Raw genomic sequence first — 19,498 nt, 5'->3', positions numbered from 1 at the left:
CGCACCGCGCCTGCTCCGAGCTAACGGTCCGCGACGGGGGCGTGGCTCCGCCAAGCCCCGCCTCTCCGCTCCCGGCCTGCGCATGCGCCCTCGCCCCCGGAGGGTGGGAGGCGGGGAGGAGGGAGGGCGGCACCGGTTGGCGGGGCCGCCCCGTGTCGGCTGCGGTGGCCGCCTGAGCTGCGGCCGCCGGAGGGAGGCGGAGGGAGGGGAGGCAGCGGAAGATGGCGGCGGCGGCGGCGGCGCTGCGGGCCTGGTTTTGGAACGAGCGGTTCTGGCTGCCGCACAACGTGACGTGGGCGGACCTGGCCGGGGAGCCGGGCCCGCCGGGCAGCGGTTTGCAGTACCCGCGGGCGGGCCACGTCCTCTCCGCCTTCCCGCTGGCGCTCGGCATCTTCGCCGTGCGGCTGCTCTTCGAGAGGTGAGCGCGGGCCCGCCCCCGCCGCGGGGCTCCCCCAGGGCAGCGGGGGCCGGAGGCGGCCGGGACGCCGCCCGCTCCCTCCTCGGGGCCGAGTGTGCGGCGAGGCCGCCGGTGTCTCTTAGCAACGCGGGGCGGGGAGCGGCGGCCCCGGGCCCGGAGCGGGCGGGCCCCCCGGCCCCTCAGCGTTGAGGCGCTTCCGCTGAGGCCGTGACGGGCTGTCCCTTTTTTGCGTGGAAAGGGGACATCGTGCAGCCCTGGAGACCCGTCCGGGAGTTGTGTGTGTCTGTCACGACACACACGACCCCGCAGGGCCGCTCTGTCCCCTGGGTTTGGATCCCGAGGGGCTCCTCCTGTGCTAACGGCACCTGGCGCTGAGGTAACACAAGAAAAGAGTTTGGGGAATTCACTTTTATTGGAGAACCTGCTGCTCGGCGGTCGCTTTGCTCTGTGGCTGCTCTGCCTTTTCTTGTGCTTCCCTTGCGAGTTCCTGCTTGAGGAAACAGGACTTGTTCTCATGGCCTGGTGTATTATTAAACAATTTGTGGATCCCTTGCATGACGGAAGTGTGTGCAGATCATCCTGCCTGCCCATAAACAGGTGTAATTTCTCATTTACTTAAGTGTTCGGAGGCATCTGATATAAACTGTTCCCCGGGGCAAAGGTTTATCCTCCCCACGATGTGTATCTTATGCAGGGCAGAATGTGTGGGTGACATAGACACTAATTACTAAAGCGGCTTATTTAGGAAAACCGTTAGGTGAAGCAGAGCGAGACACCTTGTATTCCTGTTCAGGTAGTTCATTAAACATTGATTTAATCTTAAATTTCCCCGTTGAAAAGGCAGAAGGATTTCTAAGCGTGAAAAGGGCTGTAGGACTAAAGTGAGTAGGGATCGAGTTGGTTTCGTTTTGCGGGTTTTCTGTAAGAAGTGTGAATTTGCTTGAGCTTTTAGAAATTAAATAAGAAGAGGGAACTGATGTAAAGCAAAAAGATAAGCAAACCGTGGAGAAAAATGAAGCAGGTCAGCAGGGTAAGAGAGGAATTTGAGGCTCTTTCTTTTCCTCCAGAAAACTCCTGGCAGCTCAAACCGGTGCCGAGGACCCAGGAACACACGCGGCGGTGCCAAAATCTCACTGCAGCTTGGCCAAATGTTCACACTTGCCAACAGCCAAGGAAGGGAGGTTGTGAGACAGAACGATGCCCTGAGAGGGATGTTATAGGAAGGTCTTGCTTTCCCAGCACTCTTTAGTTCAGGTGTCTTAGTCTGGAGAAGAAGAGCTTTTCTGAGTGTGGGATGATAGGAGAGATCCGATACATCCTACCTCACCTAATAACACAGTCCTCCTGGTGGCAATTATCTACCTGGTTTGTGAAACTCCTTTTGCAGTGTTAATTTAGGGAGGTAAAACTAAACACCGTGGCTCCGTTCCTGAGAGACTCGTTCCTTTTTTCAGCTCTGTCTTTGCTATAGTGTGTCTTGATGGTGTCCCGAAGTGAAAGCAGATTGTGAGGGTGAAATCCAGGGTACTTTCTAGTCTGTTGATTTTGAAAGACCATTTTTTGTAAGAAACGCTTTTCTCTTTCCTCCTGCCACTCTGAACATGTCATAAAAGTTCCGATTTGTCTTCATAAACCGTTGTGCAAATACCCCGATTGAGGCTTTGGGGCTGATTGTGTCAGATATCTTCCTTGACACACATTTGGCAATGACTCACAACTTGAATTCTATACTTGTGCGGTGCTTTTGTTTTAGCCTCTCTTAATTTTGTTCTTCTCTCTCTCCTTTTTGCTGTAGATCTTCAGCGTGAGGAAGCGCTTTTGTGACACTGACACTCGTAAGGCTGGCACATATTTGTGAGCGAATGCTCCTATAAATTAACCTTTGCGTCATGATGGTGGTAGAATATTCGTTAGGCTGATTCGGGTTGTCTGTGGGAAGTACATGACTGTGGAGATGAGGCAAAACTCATAGAGGAAGGTGAAGACTCAGTGACGGGGGGATGCACTTTTGTGCAGGCAATAAGAAATAATAAAACCAAACTTGTGGGGTTTTATTGTTTTTTCTTGCTTATACTTGCCCTTATTTTTCCCTACGCACCTTGTCTCACTGTAGACACAGAAAAAACCCCAAACCCCAGGTATCTGTGGAAACCTGGAGCCTGTTGTTCATATGAAGTGTGTAATAAAATTACACTGGAATGCCCTTTGGTAACAGATACGTTGTTACTCTCCAGGTCTGAGGACGAATCGGCAGCTTGTGCTCAAGCTGTGGGGCAGGAAAAAGTGATTTTAGATGGTACTTTATCGGGTCTGTCAGGAAAATTAGGGGCAGTTGTGAAACGAGGTGGTTTTTTTCTTAACAAAGAGAAACTACTTTAAAAATCTTACTGTTTCACAGATTGTTCTTCCTTTTCAGAGCTGTAATAGAGAGTCACCAAAGTGAATGTTCCGTAAAGGGTTTGTGAAGTACAACGTTTGTTATAACATCTGTGTACTTGAAAACTGGTGTTGGTGTCAGAATGAGTCTGTCTTAACAACCAGCGTGCAAAGGGGAGCTCGGTAGGCGTGACTTGAACTGGTGAGCAGATACCTGCTTAGAAAAGTGTAACGCAAGTGTTTAAGTGATGATAATTCTGTGCTGGGAAGGTGTGGCAGTAAGCCGACCTTGGGAATAGTTGCCGCCGTTAAGATTTATGTGGAATCATAAAATAATTTAGATTAAAAGAGACCTCTGCAGGTCACCTTGTCCTGTCCTTTCCCCAAAACAAGACCAGTGCTTTAGCCAAGTCAGGTTGCTCATGGTCCTGTGCTGTTTGGTTTTGAGTATCCTCAAGAATACAAACCTGGGCAGCCTTTTTTTGGTGTTTAACTGCTGTTGCTATGCAGATTTTTTGTTCTCTGTATGTTTCCCTAGACCTTCTAGTTAAGGAAGCCTATAACTCAGCAACAGTTTCACACAAGGTTTTGTGGGGGTTTTTTCTAATCTTTAAGTCAACTATTTCTACACCTTTTTTTCCAAGGAGATGCTGTTTCTTCTCTCCTTGATGCTACAACTTTGTATGGATCCCTATGAGCTTTCTTAACCATCCTTCTCTCCTTTACTTGTTCTTAAAAGAAGATCTGCTGAGCTATAAATTAACTGAACATACAGATATGTAGATTTTTCAGGTCTCCTCTCTTCCTTGAGGAAACCAGCCCAAGCTGAGTATCTTCAGGCCAGGATATGTATATATATATATTTAATAGAGCTGTAAGCACTATGTCCCAGAAAATGAAATAAAAAGAATCGGCATCCTGTAATTGCACATGTGCCGCTTTGCTGTTGCGGTACATCCTGTAGGGAAGAAGAGTATAAAGATGGACACTTTTATGGGGGTCTGGCCAAAGTATTTCATAACATCAGGCCATGCTTTCTGGCTGGTAGTCTATAGAGGAAGCCGCGAGCCTTTTGAGCCGAGCTCAAAGGAAATCACCCTTTCCTTTGTATTTTTTTTTAATATTTTATTATTTTTTTAAGCTCTCCCTGTTGAAACGAACAGGACGTCTGAAGAAGTGAAGCGGAACAGTGAAACCTGGGGCCGCAGCAGCTGTTGCTTTAATATTGTCTGAGAGCAGGGGAGTTGCTTTGGGATTAGTCGCGATCTGTAATTTCTCAAGGGGAAAACCCCGCAACCTGGATCTGTTCCAAAACCAAAAGCTGTACGTATTTGGTACCGAAGCACTAGTGATGTGCTCCCGAGAATTATTCCCATTGGAGCACTTATACTCCTGGTTTTCCTGGATTTTAATCTTCTTTTAAACACAAGGAGACATGGAAACAAATAGGGTGGTTGGGAAAAGCAGTGTTGTGTGCTCGATGGCACCGAGTCTTGTAAATGGAGCTCGCGTGTGTAATTTGTTGTCTTTGAAACAATCTCTGTTTCAAAGCAAAATAGATTGAGTGATGCAAAAGGTCCTTTTCAAAACTGGATTGAGAAACAGGTCCTTTGCTCACTCTTAAAGTAATTGATTAAAACAATAATAGAAATTGCTTCTTGAAACTACCCTTTCTTGCTCATCAACAGGAGAGAGAACAGTTCACACCTTCAGGTAACATGTATGTTTTCCTTCAAATCCCGCACTTGTTTAGACACAAAGGTGCAGCGAAACCTCCTAAGTTTTGAACACGTAGGTATTTGTTTTAGTTGCAAAACCAGGCTCGTTTTCACAGTGTCCGCGCAACAAAATTCACCAAGTGTTGGAATACGCCGTGCACACAGGACCGAGCGAACCCTGAGATCTCGAGTGTCTCACACTGAGTAACTTCTTACATCTTCCTCACTCTCTTGGTGGCAACAAGACACTTCATTTTTCACCAAGCCATAAAAACCACCCCAAAAACTGCGTCTTTTAGGAACTGGGTGGCTTGAAGTTCCCTTTTTTCTGAGCTGTGTGACACGGGGACGCCTTCTGGAAATGCAGCATTTTGTTTATAGGGCTACGAGGTTTCCTATCAGTGATGTATTATTTTATTTCCAAGTCATGAGAATCACTCGGGTGAACACATTCTGATCCTTATAAGCTGAGGACATTTGGATTTAACATTTTATTTTAGCTACACGTACTCTATGTGCTGTCTGCAATTACCACTTGAACTAATACAATATATTACTTCACCTGTTAAGTTTCTTTAAGTGAAGTGAGTACAAATGTTCAAAAGCTTTTAGAATGTGTTTTGCAGCTGGTGACAGGTTGGGCTCCTTGTGATTTAGGCTGAGGAGGGAAGTAAGGATCTTGTTTTAATCTGACTCTTTCTTTGGAACTTTTTCAGGTTTATTGCTAAGCCATGTGCCATAAAACTCGGCATTCAAGACAGTGGACCTCACAGAGCTCAGCCCAATGCAATTTTAGAGAAAGTGTTTACATCCATCACCAAGGTGAGTCCTGCTTCTAATTCTGCTGGAAACAAACACCTGTAAGTAGGAATATGGGGCAGCTTTTTGCTTCCACTTTTCTAGTTTGAGAGAAGTTTGGGGAAAGGGAGCTGGGGGTCCTGGGGACAGCAGGGTGAGCGTGAGCCAGCACTGGGCCCTTGTGGCCAGGAAGCCAATGGGACCTGGGGTGGGTTAGAAGGGGGTGGTCAGTAGGTCAGAGAGGTTCTCCTGCCCCTCTGCTCTGCCCTGGGGAGACCACACCTGGAATATTGTGTCCAGCTGTGGCCCCTCAGTTCCAGCAGGACAGGGAACTGCTGCAGAGAGTCCAGCGCAGCCACCAAGATGCTGGAGGGAGTGGAGCATCTCCCGTGTGAGGAAAGGCTGAGGGAGCTGGGGCTCTGGAGCTGGACAAGAGGACACTGAGGGGGGACTCATTCCTGGGGATCAATATGGAAAGGGGCAGTGTCAGGAGGATGGAGCCAGGCTCTGCTGGTGACAACCAGGGACAGGACAAGGGGCAATGGGTGCAAACTGGAACACAGGAGGTTCCACTTAAATCTGAGCAGAAACTTGTTGGTGGTGAGGGTGGCAGAGCCTGGCCCAGGCTGCCCAGGGGGGTTGTGGAGTCTCCTTCTCTGCAGACATTCCAACCCGCCTGGTTCCTGTGTAACCTCATCTGGGTGTTCCTGCTCCATGGGGAGATTGCACTGGATGAGCTTTCCAGGTCCCTTCAACCCCTGACATTCTGGGATTCTCTGTGATTCTGTGAAACGCGTTTCACACTGTGTGCCCTTTCTTATTTTTCTTTGCCTCTGGCACATCCTTCTTGTAGGAGAGAAAAAAATGGCTGGCCTGTGGTTTTGCACACAGAAGAGTCTTTAATAAAAACTGTTCTCTTTTTAGGAAGGTACAAGGTTCCTTCCTTTAGTTCCCTGCCTTTGTGCAAATTGTAGCGAGTGGTAATTCTCAGTTCAACAAGAAATTTCCCAGCATCTTTCACATTCTATTGGAAAAGTGCTGCTCTTTTCCTTGAGATCTGTTCCTTTGCTGGTTTTATTGACCACTTGTGGGAATTCTTTCCTCTTCTTTGTGCTGTCTGCTGTGGAATCGGACAACACCAGTTGTTTAAGGGAAGTGTTCAGTCCATGACTCTGTGTTCTATTGGCAGTAGGTGTTTCTTTTGGTTGTTTCATGGCCTTTCTCTCACTTAAGCTGACAGTTCTTCAGAATTACAGAATTTGAGCTATCTGTGCTCTGTTGAACGCTGACAGTGAAATCCAGGCAGGCACCGAGATAGATTTGAGTTAAATATAACTAAACAGAGGGTTTTATGTTCTGATGTGGTGATGCTGAACTTCATCCTGAGTGGAAGAGATAAAGCACTCAGTGAATGGAAGTGAAAGGCTCTAACACCTCACTAGCACTCTCCTCGTGGGAATGTTAAAGTTTTGAGGTATTTGGAATGACATGTGAACTGGAAAGTCCCGATGATTTGATGCCGTTTGTGGGGAGGATGTCCTTGAAATGAATGTGCAAAATGTATCCAGTTTATGAAAACAGAGCTGCATGTAACTGAGCTGATGTGCGAGTGTCTGCTCTTGGGTTTGGAGATTCCCAATGTGGGGCAGCACTGCTGCAGGGGAAGGATTTCATTGCTCTTCTGAAATCGGAGCACTGAAAATCCACCATTGAGGTAAATTCACTTCCAATGCAGACGTGCCAGGGAGCCCGAACCATTAAAGCCCAGTAAAGTGCAGCAAGATCCGGTTGTGATGGAATTACAGGAAAGTCGTGGTCTTAATAATGAAAATCACAGAATCCCAGAATCCCAGAATGTCCAATCCCCCCATGGAGCAGGAACACCCAGATGAGGTTACACAGGAACCAGGCGGGTTGGAATGTCTGCACAGAAGGAGACTCCACAACCCCCCTGGGCAGCCTGGGCCAGTGTTCTGTCACCCTTACTGAGAAGCAGTTTCTGCTCAAATTTAAGTCGCACCCATTGCCCCTTGTCCTGTCCCTGGTTGTCACCAGCAGAGCCTGGCTCCATCCTCCTGACACTCCCCCTTTCCATACTGATCCCCAGGAATGAGTCCCCCCTCAGTGTCCTCTTGTCCAGCTCCAGAGCCCCAGCTCCCTCAGCCTTTCCTCACACGGGAGATGCTCCACTCCCTCCAGCATCTTGGTGGCTGCGCTGGACTCTCTGCAGCAGTTCCCTGTCCTGCTGGAACTGAGGGGCCACAATCGGACACAAGATTCCAGATGTGGTCTCCCCAGGGCAGAGTAGAGGGGCAGGAGAACCTCTCTGACCTACTGACCACCCCCTTCTAACCCACCCCAGGTCCCATTGGCTTCCTGGCCACAAGGGCCCAGTGCTGGCTCATGGTCACCCTGCTGTCCCCAGGACCCCCAGCTCCCTTTCCCCTACGCTGCTCTCTAACAGCTCATTCCCCAACTTACACTGGAACCTGGGGTTGTTCTGCCCATATTCAAGACTCTACACTTGCCCTTGTTCTATTTCATTATATTTCCCCCCACCCAGCTCTCCAGCCTGTCCAGGTCTCTGATGGCAGCACAACTCCCAGTGTCACCCACTCCTCCCAGCCTGGTGTCACCAGCAAACCTGCCAGTCACTCTAGACAGTCACTCTATTCCCTCGTCCAAATCGTTGATGAATGTATTGAATAACAGCGGCCCCAGCACTGCCCCCTGGGGCACTGCACTGGATACAGGCCTCAACTGGACTCTGCCCATTGACCACGACTCTCTGGCTTCTTCCCTTCAGCCAGTTCACAGTCACCTCACTCCCCGCTCATCCAGCCCGCACTCCCTCAGTTCAGCTGTGAGGATGCTGTGGAGTCGGTGTCAATGCCTCACTCCAGTCAAGGGAGATCACTGTAGATCAATTTAATTATCTTCATAAACTTAGGTAACAGAAATAACACCGTCTCTACGATGCGCTTTGGGATTATTCAAATATCTGGTGTGTTAAACTGACTTTCACTTTAAAGTTTCCTTAAACTTGAGGTGAGTAGCAACGTTCCATGTGTTCAGCTTTGATCTTCCCAAGTTCTGGACTCTTTGAATTGATGTGCAAGTTCTCACAGGTCACACAGGACATTCTAAAACCTCCTCCTCCCAAATTAAGAAGCAGAACAATTGCGTTCTTTGTCGTGACGTGCTGTCGAATGATGAAATAGATGAGGAAATGTTAAACCAAAAGCATTCTGAGTCATTAAGTAATTAGTGGCTTATGAAGACTAAACCTGAATTAATATTTGTGGCGATGGGTTCCTGCTTCTAGTTTGGGTGTAGGGCCTTCCTAGTGTGCGGTTTTTGTTCTCTGCATCATTTCTATCGTAGTCCAGAGGGTTCTCGGACTGAAAGCAGGTTGAGAAGCAGCAGAAATGACCCTTGTTTCATTTCCCCCTCAGTCTCCAGATGGAAAAAGGTTAGAAGGCCTGTCAAAGCAGCTGGACTGGGACGTTCGAAAGATCCAGCGCTGGTTTCGGCAGCGGAGGAACCAGGACAAACCCACCACCCTCACCAAGTTTTGTGAGAGCATGTATGTTTGTGCAGAGCCCAAGATGTGGCTTCATCTTAAACTCCAGCTGTGTGTTCTTTGCTGATTTAAGCTGGTGTCTTGGGGTTTTTAATTTCATTTCACTTCATTCTTTTGTTCTTTATCTCCTCCTGAACACTTGCATTTACTTCTGTTAGTGTAGTAGCACCTGAATACTTTTCCTGACTTATTTCTTCTGTGCTGCTTTCTCTCCTTTCCAGTAACTTTCTTCATCTTAATTCTTCCCCCCAGTGTGGTTTTGTCTACTTAAAGCCACAAGGTAAGAGGGACAAATACATTTATTAGGATACCTTCTGGATAACAAGGACTTTTCTTGTTATCTTATTGTATATTAAAACATACGAATGGTGCATGTTCACTCTGAGCTTTATTTCAAACATTGCTGTTGATGCAAACTAGTGTGTGGTGTGAAAACTCTTAAATAGGTTTATTCTTACATTAAACGTTTGAAAATGAAGGATTACCCATTGATAGGCGAAAGCTTTTCAGTTGTTGTTACAAATGTTAACCAGAAGCTATTTCTGAGTTTAATTTTTGCTTCTCTTTCCAGGTGGAGGTTTACATTTTATTTCAGTATATTTTTTTATGGACTCAGGTTCCTCTGGACGGTGAGTTCTGTCTCCCCCTCTATCTCTTGACTATAGTTTTCTGATGTAAAGGGTGGAGGAGCCGACCAGGAGAGGTGCACTGCTGCACCTCATCCTCACTAACAAGGAGGGGCTGGTTGAAGTGGTAAAGGTTGAGGGCTCCCTTGGTCGCAGCGACCATGAGATGGTGGAGTTCAGGATCTCCTGTGGCAGGAGCAGGATAGCAAACAGAATTGCAACCCTGGATTTCAGCAGGGCAAACTTCGGCCTTTTCAGGCAATTACTGGGGGAAATCCCATGGGCAAGGCTGCTTGGAGGTAAAGGGGCGCAAGATAGTTGGTTGATGTTCAGGGACTGTTTCTACCGGGCACAAGATCAGAACATCCTGACACGTAGGGAGTCAAGGAAGGGAGCCAAGAGACCTGCATGGTTAAACAGGGAACTGCTGGGTGTGCTCACGTGGAAGAGGAGAGTTTATAGATCATGGAAAGAGAGGCTGGCCACGTGGGGAGAATATCAGGCTGTTGTCAGAGGGTGTAGGGGGACAACTAGGAAAGCTAAGACCTCCTTAGAATTCAACCTGGCGAGAGGGGTCAAGGACGACAGGAAGAGCTTTTTCCAATATGTGGGAGATAAAACTAACACCAGAGGCAATGTAGGCCCACTGATGGACAAGGTGGGTGCCCTGGTGACAGAAGACACAGAGAAGGCAGAGTTACTGAATGCCTTCTTTGTCTGTGTCTGCTCTGCCGGGGGCTGTCCTGAGGATCCCGCACCGCTGAGGCCCCAGGGGAAGGCAGGACAATGAGGAGTTTGCCTGGGTGGATGAGGACTGGGTTAGGGAGCAGTTAGGCAACCTGGACACCCATAAATCCATGGGTCCGGATGGGATGCACCCGTGGGTGCTGAGGGAGCTGGCTGAGGTCATTGCTCTCCATCATCTTTGCCAAGTCTTGGGAAACGGGAGAGGTGCCTGAGGACTGGAGGAAAGCAAATGTCACTGCAGTCTTCAAAAAGGGCAAGAAAGAGGACCCGGGGAACTCTAGACCGGTCAGCATCACCTCCATCCCTGGGAAACTGGTGGAACGACTTCTCCTTGGTGCCATCTCAAGGCATATCAGGGATAAGAGGGTCATTAGGGGCAGTCAACATGGCTTCACCAAGGGGAAGTCGTGCTTGATCAACCTCATTGACTTTGATGAGGACATAACAAAATGGATGGATGATGGCAGAGCGGTGGATGATCTACCTTGACTTGAGTAAGGCATTTGACACAGACTCCTGCCCCTCTGCTGTGCCCTGGTGAGACCACATCTGGAATATTGTGTCCAGTTGTGGCCCCTCAGTTCCAGCAGGACAGGGCACTGCTGGAGATTGCAGCCCAACAGTACTGTGGTGCTCAACTGCCTTACGTGATTGGGAAGAAAATAAAACCAGAATTCTAACTTACCTTGTACTTTTTAGGCACCCTGGTTTTGGGACACACGACAGTGCTGGTACAACTACCCTTTTCAGGTAGGAGAGAAACACCAGATTGCAGCTTTTTGTACGATTCTGGGTGGTGTTTTGTTAATGGTAGCAGATTGAAACTCAGACTTCTGTGTTTTTTGTTATTCCGTGGGGTGGATGCTGCATAAATCACGCGTAAAATTATACTGGTAACTTATTTACAGTGTTGTTTTCATGCTGTCTGGTTGTGTGGAGCTCAACCAGTCTGTGCTTTTCTAATCCAGTAGGAGCTGTAAATACCGACAGGGGAATCTTGCTCTTTGTGAATAAAGCTCAAACACACAAGTATGTGTGACTAAGCCCTGGTGCTCAAGCTTGTTTTAACTAAACCTTAATTCTGGATCTTTTAACGTACACGTCGGTATTCTAAAGAAACAGAGCGGGATGGGAAAGAAGGAAAAAGTTGATTTTAATGTACATTTTGAAGTATTTGTCTTCTAACTGTGCTATCGTTGTTTTCCAGCCTCTAACATCCAGGCTTTATTATTATTATATCTTGGAGCTGGCCTTCTACTGGTCTCTTATGTTTTCTCAGTTTACAGACATTAAACGGAAGGTGAGATGAAGCAGAATTGCACTGATTGCTTTGCTAAATAGGTAGGATTACCAAAAAATGTGAGCGTGCCTGGCCAGTAAAGTTAAAGCACAGTAATATCTGTGTTTTCTTCCTCATTCCCATCTTTGTGTAGTCTGCCTTCTTCTCTAATCACTGCCCAGCCCTGGAGAAGAGGGAGGAGCGAGGCTGATACACAACCTGCTGTATCCTTGAGTGTCCCTTTCACCTCCCAGGGAAAGAACCATCACTCAATACCTCCCAATAAAAACTTACTAAATAATTGCATAAAATGCGGATTTAATTAGAAAGCTTGCAAGAAAACCTGAAAATGAAATGCTCATATAGTACCTTGCTGAGCTGGCTGAGAAAATGACAAACACAAAGCAATAATAAATGTTGTTTGGAAAGGAGTTTTTCATGTGTGTAGCAGAATGATGACTGGTCGCAATTGCCGGAATCCAATTCCGTTGCGCTGCGTTCCAAGGTTTGGCTTATTGTTGCTGTTGGAAAACAGTTCGTAGTAAATCATGGTTTATTGCTTCTGTTGTACAAAGTGCAAAGTAGCAAATGAGCCCAGTTCTTGTATTGACTGTTCAGAAAGAACATTGGCCTGGGATTTTTTTCTGTACAATATTAGCAGGTGAGGCATTGCAGAATATCTTGGAGCTGCAGAAAGAGTGATTAACAGCATCTATGTTTATTATGTTCAATTTTGTACTCTGACTTTACCAAAGTGAATTACATTCCCCACTGTTTGACAACCAAAGATTCTTCATTAATTTTTTTCCCTATTTCCAGGACTTCCTGATTATGTTCGTCCATCATTTGGCAACAATTGGTCTCATTACATTCTCTTACATGAATAACATGGTGCGGGTTGGAACTCTGGTGCTGTGCCTCCACGACGCATCGGATTTTCTGTTAGAGGTGAGTTTCCTTTCCCATCTTTGCCAGTGTGGTCTCAGAGGAGCGAGCTGCCTTTCCCATTCCTGATAAACTGCATTAAATATGCCATAAAACATGCGCTGCTGATCCTGCCTTGTCAGCTTTTCTTCAGAACCGCTTTAGCGCTGAGAATAATCCCTAAATGTTCCAAACTCCTTGCAAATGTGATGGCTTGAAGGGTTTTTGAAGCTCTACAGCCTGGTAATTACACGAGCGCACAAAGGGAATAATATTCTCATGTTTCTTGTCTCTTTTAGGCTGCAAAGCTGGCCAATTATGCCAAGTACCAACGTCTGTGCGATGCTTTCTTCATGCTCTTTGGTGTCGTATTCATTGTTACACGGTTGGGCATTTATCCTTTCTGGTAAGCACCTCAAGCTGTAAGATTTTATTTGTTCTTCCAATCCTTTAAGCAAAACCTTTGTATTTAGTCCCCCTGCGAGCACTCCAGCCTGTCCCTTAAGGCGACACGAAGCTGCAGACAACCCAAACGCCGTTCAGAGCGGTACGGCCCATGAAGTAGATGAAGAAAAACCTCTCAACAGCCAGCGGAGGGAGCATGAAAAGTGTTCAGACTCCCAAAGCACAGCTGGCCCCGCTCCTGTGGCCGCACAGCGGTGACAGCGCGCGTGAGCTGGAGCCAAGGCAGCCGCTGGCTGCTCTGAAACACTCCAAGCGTTGTTTGCTTCTCTTAAGAACTTTTGGAAGTAGTTACAAGTGAGGCATAGTCTCTTGAGGTAAGTTTGGGGTTTTTTTTGAGTATCTGGCTTAGTCATCGCAGCAGTTTCTGATTCTTATGACACTCGTGTCCTGTGCTTGTGTCGTGACTGTTCAGAGACTGAAATAGGTCTTGGGTTTCTTGGGAGTTGAAACCCTGGCTAAATGGCTGATAGCTAATTATGCTGTAATGAGAGTGCCTCTCACCGCATAGAATCATGGAATAATTTGGGTTGAGGGGACTGTCCCAGCCCCCCCGGTGCCCCCTGTGCCATGAGCAGGGACATCTTCAGCAGCTCAGGGTGCTCAGAGCCCCGTCCAGCCTGGCCTGGGATGTCTCCAGGGATGGTTCATCTACCACCTCTCTGGCCAACCTGGGCCAGGCTCTCACCACCCTCAGGGCCAACAATTGCCTTTTATCCAGCCTGAATCTCCCTCCTTGAGTTTAAAACCATCACCCCTTGTCCTATCTCAACAGGCCCTGCTCAAAAGTCTGTCCCCATCTTTCTTTAGACCCCTTTTAAGTCCGGAAAGGCCGCACTAAGGTCCCCCCGGAGCTTCTCTTCTCCAGCTGAACACCCCAACCCCCTCAGCCTGTCTTCAATAGCTCAGGCTTGGTGAGGTGGTTCTCTTGATGAGCCGTTATCCACTTCTTGTTTCTGTTGAAAGACCGTGGTGAAAATTTGCTCACACCTGATTATTACTTAGTTTATTTCGGTTTTACTGCGTATATTTATTTCCCAGGCAAGGGACAGCTTGCGCTCCCATTCTTTTTGGGTGCCTTGACGATTGGCAGGAACAATACTTAGGCTTTGGTATCAGGCCTGCAATTAAAGCTCTTGCTCGTTTTCCAGTAAATGCACCAAAGGGGACTGGATAAGGAAGAGCTTTAATTGCTGTGTCTTCCCAGACCCCTTCCAGTGACAGATGAGATAGCTGTCATTGTTTTTATTGCTCTTGTCTGTCATGAGGTCATGTTCTTGCATCACGCGATTGCTCAGCAGCCCTTTAAATCTTTAATATATTTTCCACTGGCTGTAATGTAATTCCTCAACTTTGCAGAGAAATCTGGCAAGCTTGCAGACCCTATGCTATTTCATTTCACATATAGTCCCTAATTAGTAGCACAAAACATCCACAGATCTCTGGAATTGTATTTAATTCATCCATAAGCTGTGAGTTAGATGTTTCCGTAACTGCGTTTTGGAGGACTTGGGTGGTTCTTTGAGCGGCTTGTTTTTCTTGTGAAACAATAAAAGCCGTGTAACATTACTGGCATCTTTAAAGGTCTCTCCATACCTCTGTGCTTCATAAAATCTACAGTGTTTATTAAATTACTGAAGTACCGGCAATAACTCCCAGAGACAAGAACAGCAAAACAGCAATGAAAGAAAAGCACAAAGCTTTGTCCATAAAGTGGTTTCTTGTTCCAGCTTGGCAGGAGGAATCTATAAAAACCTGAGGAAAGAGAATAGAGCACAGGGAGGAGGGTCTACTGGGAGCAAAACTCCTTCCTGATCCTTAAATATGGGTGAAGGCTGCACAAGTATCAACACATTCATGGTTGTTTTGGTGACTAGTGCAGCTTGACATCACCTCCTGTAAAGTTATTACAAATGCTTGTGCTTTTATGAAGCAAATTGGCAGCGGATCCGTCTGTGTAACCACATTGCAGAGCGTTCGCATCTCCTGTTGGTTGCTTGGTTCAAATGTTTCTAATTAGCTTTAGTCTGTCTCCTGACTCTGGCAAGAGAGAAACTGCATCGCGGCTCTGACAGGAGCGAAGCAACAGACGCTTCAGTGAGATACAAACCGTTGTGCATCTGGCTGGTCATCTTAATATAGAACTGGAAGCCGTCTTAGCGGCACAGCCCATCTAAAATGTGTTTCTGTGTCTCTTTTAGGATTTTGAATACAACTCTATTTGAAAGCTGGGAGCTGATCGGTCCTTACCCTTCGTGGTGGCTGTTCAACGGGCTCCTGGTGACCTTGCAGGTCCTGCACGTCATCTGGTCCTATCTCATCGTTCGCACTGCCTACAAAGCCCTCGTGCGGGGAAAGGTAAGACCGGGTGGCTGCTTTGGGGAGTGTCTTACGAGCCCTGTTAAGCGACCATGAGAAACCGGGCCCTTTGGTGAGGGCCGGTACGAGATCTCGAGGTACTCGCACCAGGAGCTTTTGCCTTGGTTGCTCTGCAGACGAGTTGCTGGGTATGTCCAAAGGCAAGGCCGCTCTCAAGAGGACGTTCTGGTCGTGCAGGGGAGTCACCCCATTTTCCAGTACATTCCAATGTTGTAATAATAATGCTGATGACAAACTTACGTGCTTCGTTTGCAGTTAAAGGTGGTAGTAGGCTCTTTTTTGGACAATCATATAGGATGTTTTCCAGCTTCAGTTGGTTCTCGGGCTGTGATGAGGGTTACGCATCTTCCACTCGTTAGCGCTAACAAGCCAGGTGTGCAGAGCAGTTCTCAGCAATGGTTTGAGTGTTGTCACGGGGATAATGGGGTGCAATCCAGCTTCAGCCATGAGTATTTTAATCTTAATTCATGTTGGGAGTCTTAGGCAGAGGGAGGGTGAAACTGCAGGAGCTGCTTACCAGCAGATAGCACCCTGAAAGTGAACAGTGCTCACTTGCTGAGCCAAAAGCTGCGGTTCAGCTGCAGTGGGATGAGGCAGGACAAGCCAATCTAGGAACCAATTTGACACCCAGCCTACCCATCCAGAGAAGCCACTTCCTCCACAGCTACCAAAGGGCAACAGCGATTTCATAGCACAAATGCTTTTTCAAGTCAGAAATTTGGTATTCTGAGCTGTACTTGATTTTGACTTCTTAGCTGCCACATGGAATGTAACCTTGAAAAATACTTCTGTCGCTGTTGTCTGTGGCAATGATTGTCAGAATGCACGTTTCAGGGTACGCACGTGATCTTTATCTGTTCCTCACAGCTGCTACTGCAAATGTCTGATTTTCTGTCTGTGCAGCTGTTCCTGTATCCTGAGTTCTACATCTTTTCCCTTTCCTTGGTTTTCTCCTGTCCAGGTGACCTAGCCAGAAAAAGGACTTTAAGCTCTGTCTTCTTCATTCTTTTCTCCCTCCTTTTCTCTGTGCCAGAGGGGAGCTGGACAGTTTCATCCTTTGCATGTAAGTGCGATCTGTTTGTTCACTGAAACGCATCTGTGGTTGTTTCTAGGCAAAGACAAAAGCAAAGCTGTGGCCTTGGGGCTTTAGATGGCTGGTGCCTTTGCTTAAAGTGTTTCTTTCCCCGGCTGATGCTGTGCTGGTTCTGGCAGAATGCTAAAATGCACGTTTTTCCAAAGGTCAAAGCAGTATCCTGGGGGTTGTTCTTATCTGCTGTCAGCTGGCTGCACGACCTTCACCTTTCTGCTTTAATACGCCCACAGGGACTCTGATATCTGCTCATTAGCACAGTGCTGAGTGGGAGAGGAGAGGGGAAAACGCAATGCCTTTTGCAAAAAGGAGAACAGCGACCTGTCCTCCAAATAATGGGAAAAATTTAAAGGGGTTTCTGCTTCCTGCCAGTGACCCTTCGAACTTCCAACCCAGCAGGAGAGGCGGGGAAGGATATCCAAAGTTCTGGTGACAGATAGAAGCCAGTTCGTCCAACAGGCCCGTCAAAACCAACCCTGGAGATCATTAACTTGCCCTGACTTGCTGCCAGATCTTCCCTTGAGTTCAAAACCCTCCTGCCTGGTGCTGTTCAAAAGCCCAAACCCCAACTCAAGGCAAGAATGAAATCCCCAAATCCTCGGGAAGGTGCTCGCTGCAGCAAAGCGCTTGCTCGTTAAGGAAATGAAGGTTATTAGCTGTGAAGGCGGCAGTGCGGAGAGCCTGGCTTGGGGTGCACAGCGCACGAGCCGTTCACGCACTCGCTGCTCGGCACTGCGGAGTTTATGGCTCTGGCTTTTCGCCACCAACCGAGGTGCTTGTTTGCGCTTTGGGCCGGGCTTAGGATCCCTTCCCTTCCCCGCCTGTGCTGGACGGTGCCCTCCTGCGGCACCCGGAGCAGCAACGTGCGCCTGGATCTGCTTCGCAAGCTTCGAAATCCCATGTACAAACCAAACTCTGCTGGGTTTGCAGTCGGGGTTTTAACTAAAGGCACAGCCCTGTAAAGTAAATCCAGAACTCCAGGCTGAGATGCTCCTTCTGCTCCGGAGCGGGCGTTTGCTGGATTGGATGGGCGTCTTTGTTCTGCCGTCTGAACAGGCTTTTGCTCGTAAACGAGTTCTCATCTACGAACCACAAGCTGTGAGAATGGGGGAAGCACTTTGTGCAAACAGTTATCTGATAAATATAGCTGGTTAATTTTTAAATTATCAAAGCCACTCCCTGTAGGACAAAATGTTCTCTCTGAAACTGATACATAAGTGTTTTGGGTCATCATACCCACTGATGATTATGGTGTGAGGAGTTTTTTGATTTAAAACAAATGTGGTGTTTGGAAAAGTGACCTTTAACCCATCTAGAATGCAGGTCTTGGAAGACAAGACCAACCAAAGGTCTGTATCGTGCTCTGGTCTGGTGAGAGCAAACCAAGTGTGGTGCTTTCACCGATGTGCAAAGTAGTTGGAAAACGGAACTCGTAGTCCCAAACTGTCATTTTCAGTATCTGTGTCTTGCATTCTGTATGTGGTGACAGGTTCCTCCTTGTGAGTTTGAAGTGATTCGTGTAAATGGAGAAGGTAACTGGTTAATCACATGGACACAACCTCCTAACTACTGTTTTCTGCCATTTTTTTGTTCGGTTGGGGTTTTTTTTTCATCTTCCCTTCTTCCCTTTCCACTCCCAAACCTCATTTGCCGTGTTTAGGTATCCAAAGATGACCGCAGCGATGTGGAGAGCAGCTCTGAAGAGGAGGACGTGACCTCTAACAGCACAAAAGGAGTTCTGAGCACTTCAAGTAACGGCTCCAACCGCAGCAACGGCCACGTGGCGAGCGGGCAGTGGACAGAGGAGGAGTAAGCTGTGCGTTGGCCTTGAGCAAACACGAACTTGTCTTTAAATATCTAGATGTGTTGAGCTCCACATTCCCGAGTGATCTTTAATCAAGATACCCCTTCCCCAGAAACCTCCAGCAAATCCGAAACGGGCACAATCCAGACCAGTCAGAGGCTTTGCGTGACAGAAGGGATCAAGCTGCTGACTTGGGGCAAAAACGAAGCCACAGATTTCACTTTAAGCCATTTTGTACTTCAGTCTTAGTCCCATCGATATTTGCAGAGGTATCTTTGTTTGTGACAAACCGGTTTTTACCAGGATCAACTCAAGGCGGAACAAGTTTGGCTGCTGAGCGCAGGAGGGGTCCCGGTGCCGTTTCGGTGACGGTTGCTCCGGCGCAGCGGGTTCGGCACCTCCCGGTGCACTCCACAAACCACGGGAGGGCGCGGGGCCGCGGTTCCAGGCCCAGCTCCCCGCCTGCAGCAGAGACTCTTGTCCACGTTCTCAGTCCTGCGAGCGCTCAACTCCAGCCAAGCTTTGAGTTGGACTGTGCTACAGCAGGAGCGCCGCTCGAACTCGCCGTGCGCGCCACGCGGGTTGTATCTGAAGTATCTCTGCTGTCATGAGGGACCAGGCCAGCGTTTGCTGCCGCTTTTGGTGCTGCGAGCCCCTCTGAAGTCGTGATTACCGCCTTCCGAAATAGGGGAGGGGGGGTGGTTTCTTGCCCCTGAGACAACTATCACAATACATGCCTTTTAAAACTTCTTTTCTGTTGCAAGTTGTGGTTTTGAAGGTGTTTCTAGACCTACTGGACACAGTTGGCTGAGCCAGGGCCTGAGCTGAGGGGGGACCAGCGCTGGTGTTGAACAGAACCTGCTGTTTCGGTTGGGGCAGAGTGGCCGTTGCCGCTCTGATTTTGCGGCCGTGCGGAGGAATTATGGGCTGGCGGGGCGGCCACACTTTAGGCTTTGCTGGTTTGTATCTTTTTTACTCAATGGTACTTGGGGGCAATGGAAGAACCAGAGTGTCAATCATGAGCAGAATTTCTGGAAACCTCTTGAGTTGTTATCATTTTTTTTACTCTTATTTCTGATTAAAAGATGCTTCAGAAACTCGGTCGATATGTTTCATCTCAAGGAAATAAAACCAAGGAGGGGGGGTCTGCCCCTCCTCTATGTTTCTGCTTGATGTGGATCCCCTGCAAAGCACCTTTGTAAGATCAATGGGGAGCTGGTTTGGGCAAGTGAGGAGAGGAAACAGCCTCAAGTTGCACCAGGGGAGGTTGAGGTTGGATTTGGGGAACAGTTTC

The 19,498-nt window shown here is 47.9% G+C and overlaps 1 protein-coding gene across 2 annotated transcripts; it reads left to right on the top strand.

The window, feature by feature from the left end:
• The first annotated feature begins 194 nt into the window (after positions 1-194).
• CERS5 (ceramide synthase 5) lies at positions 195-19,294 on the top strand. 2 transcript variants are annotated; one of them, XM_080360705.1, is made up of 10 exons: positions 195-418; positions 5,229-5,334; positions 8,766-8,896; positions 9,465-9,522; positions 10,966-11,016; positions 11,474-11,566; positions 12,365-12,493; positions 12,769-12,875; positions 15,133-15,289; positions 18,061-19,294. In XM_080360705.1, the coding sequence occupies exons 1-10, from the start codon at positions 222-224 to the stop codon at positions 18,211-18,213; spliced, it is 1,182 nt and encodes a 393-aa protein (XP_080216831.1). In that variant the 5' UTR covers positions 195-221; the 3' UTR covers positions 18,214-19,294. The 2 variants fall into 2 exon arrangements, with proteins under 2 accessions (XP_080216831.1, XP_080216830.1); XM_080360704.1 differs by lacking the exons at positions 195-418; positions 5,229-5,334 and adding an exon at positions 8,268-8,358.
• Positions 19,295-19,498: the final 204 nt, after the last annotated feature.

This window comes from Nesoenas mayeri, assembly GCF_963082525.1.
Source record: "Nesoenas mayeri genome assembly, chromosome: 28".
NCBI classification, from domain to species: domain Eukaryota; kingdom Metazoa; phylum Chordata; class Aves; order Columbiformes; family Columbidae; genus Nesoenas; species Nesoenas mayeri.
The sequence above is the reverse complement of the archived record's forward strand: the minus strand, read 5'-3'. Positions and strand labels throughout refer to the sequence as shown.

Bases quoted from the DNA above. Each gene is read 5' to 3' on its own strand.
- CERS5 (XM_080360705.1), top strand. From the start codon at position 222: ATGGCGGCGGCGGCGGCGGCGCTGCGGGCCTGGTTTTGGAACGAGCGG. The intron at 419-5,228 runs GTGAGCGCGGGC...GAACTTTTTCAG, and splicing joins GTGCGGCTGCTCTTCGAGAG to GTTTATTGCTAAGCCATGTG. The intron at 11,567-12,364 runs GTGAGATGAAGC...CCCTATTTCCAG, and splicing joins TTACAGACATTAAACGGAAG to GACTTCCTGATTATGTTCGT.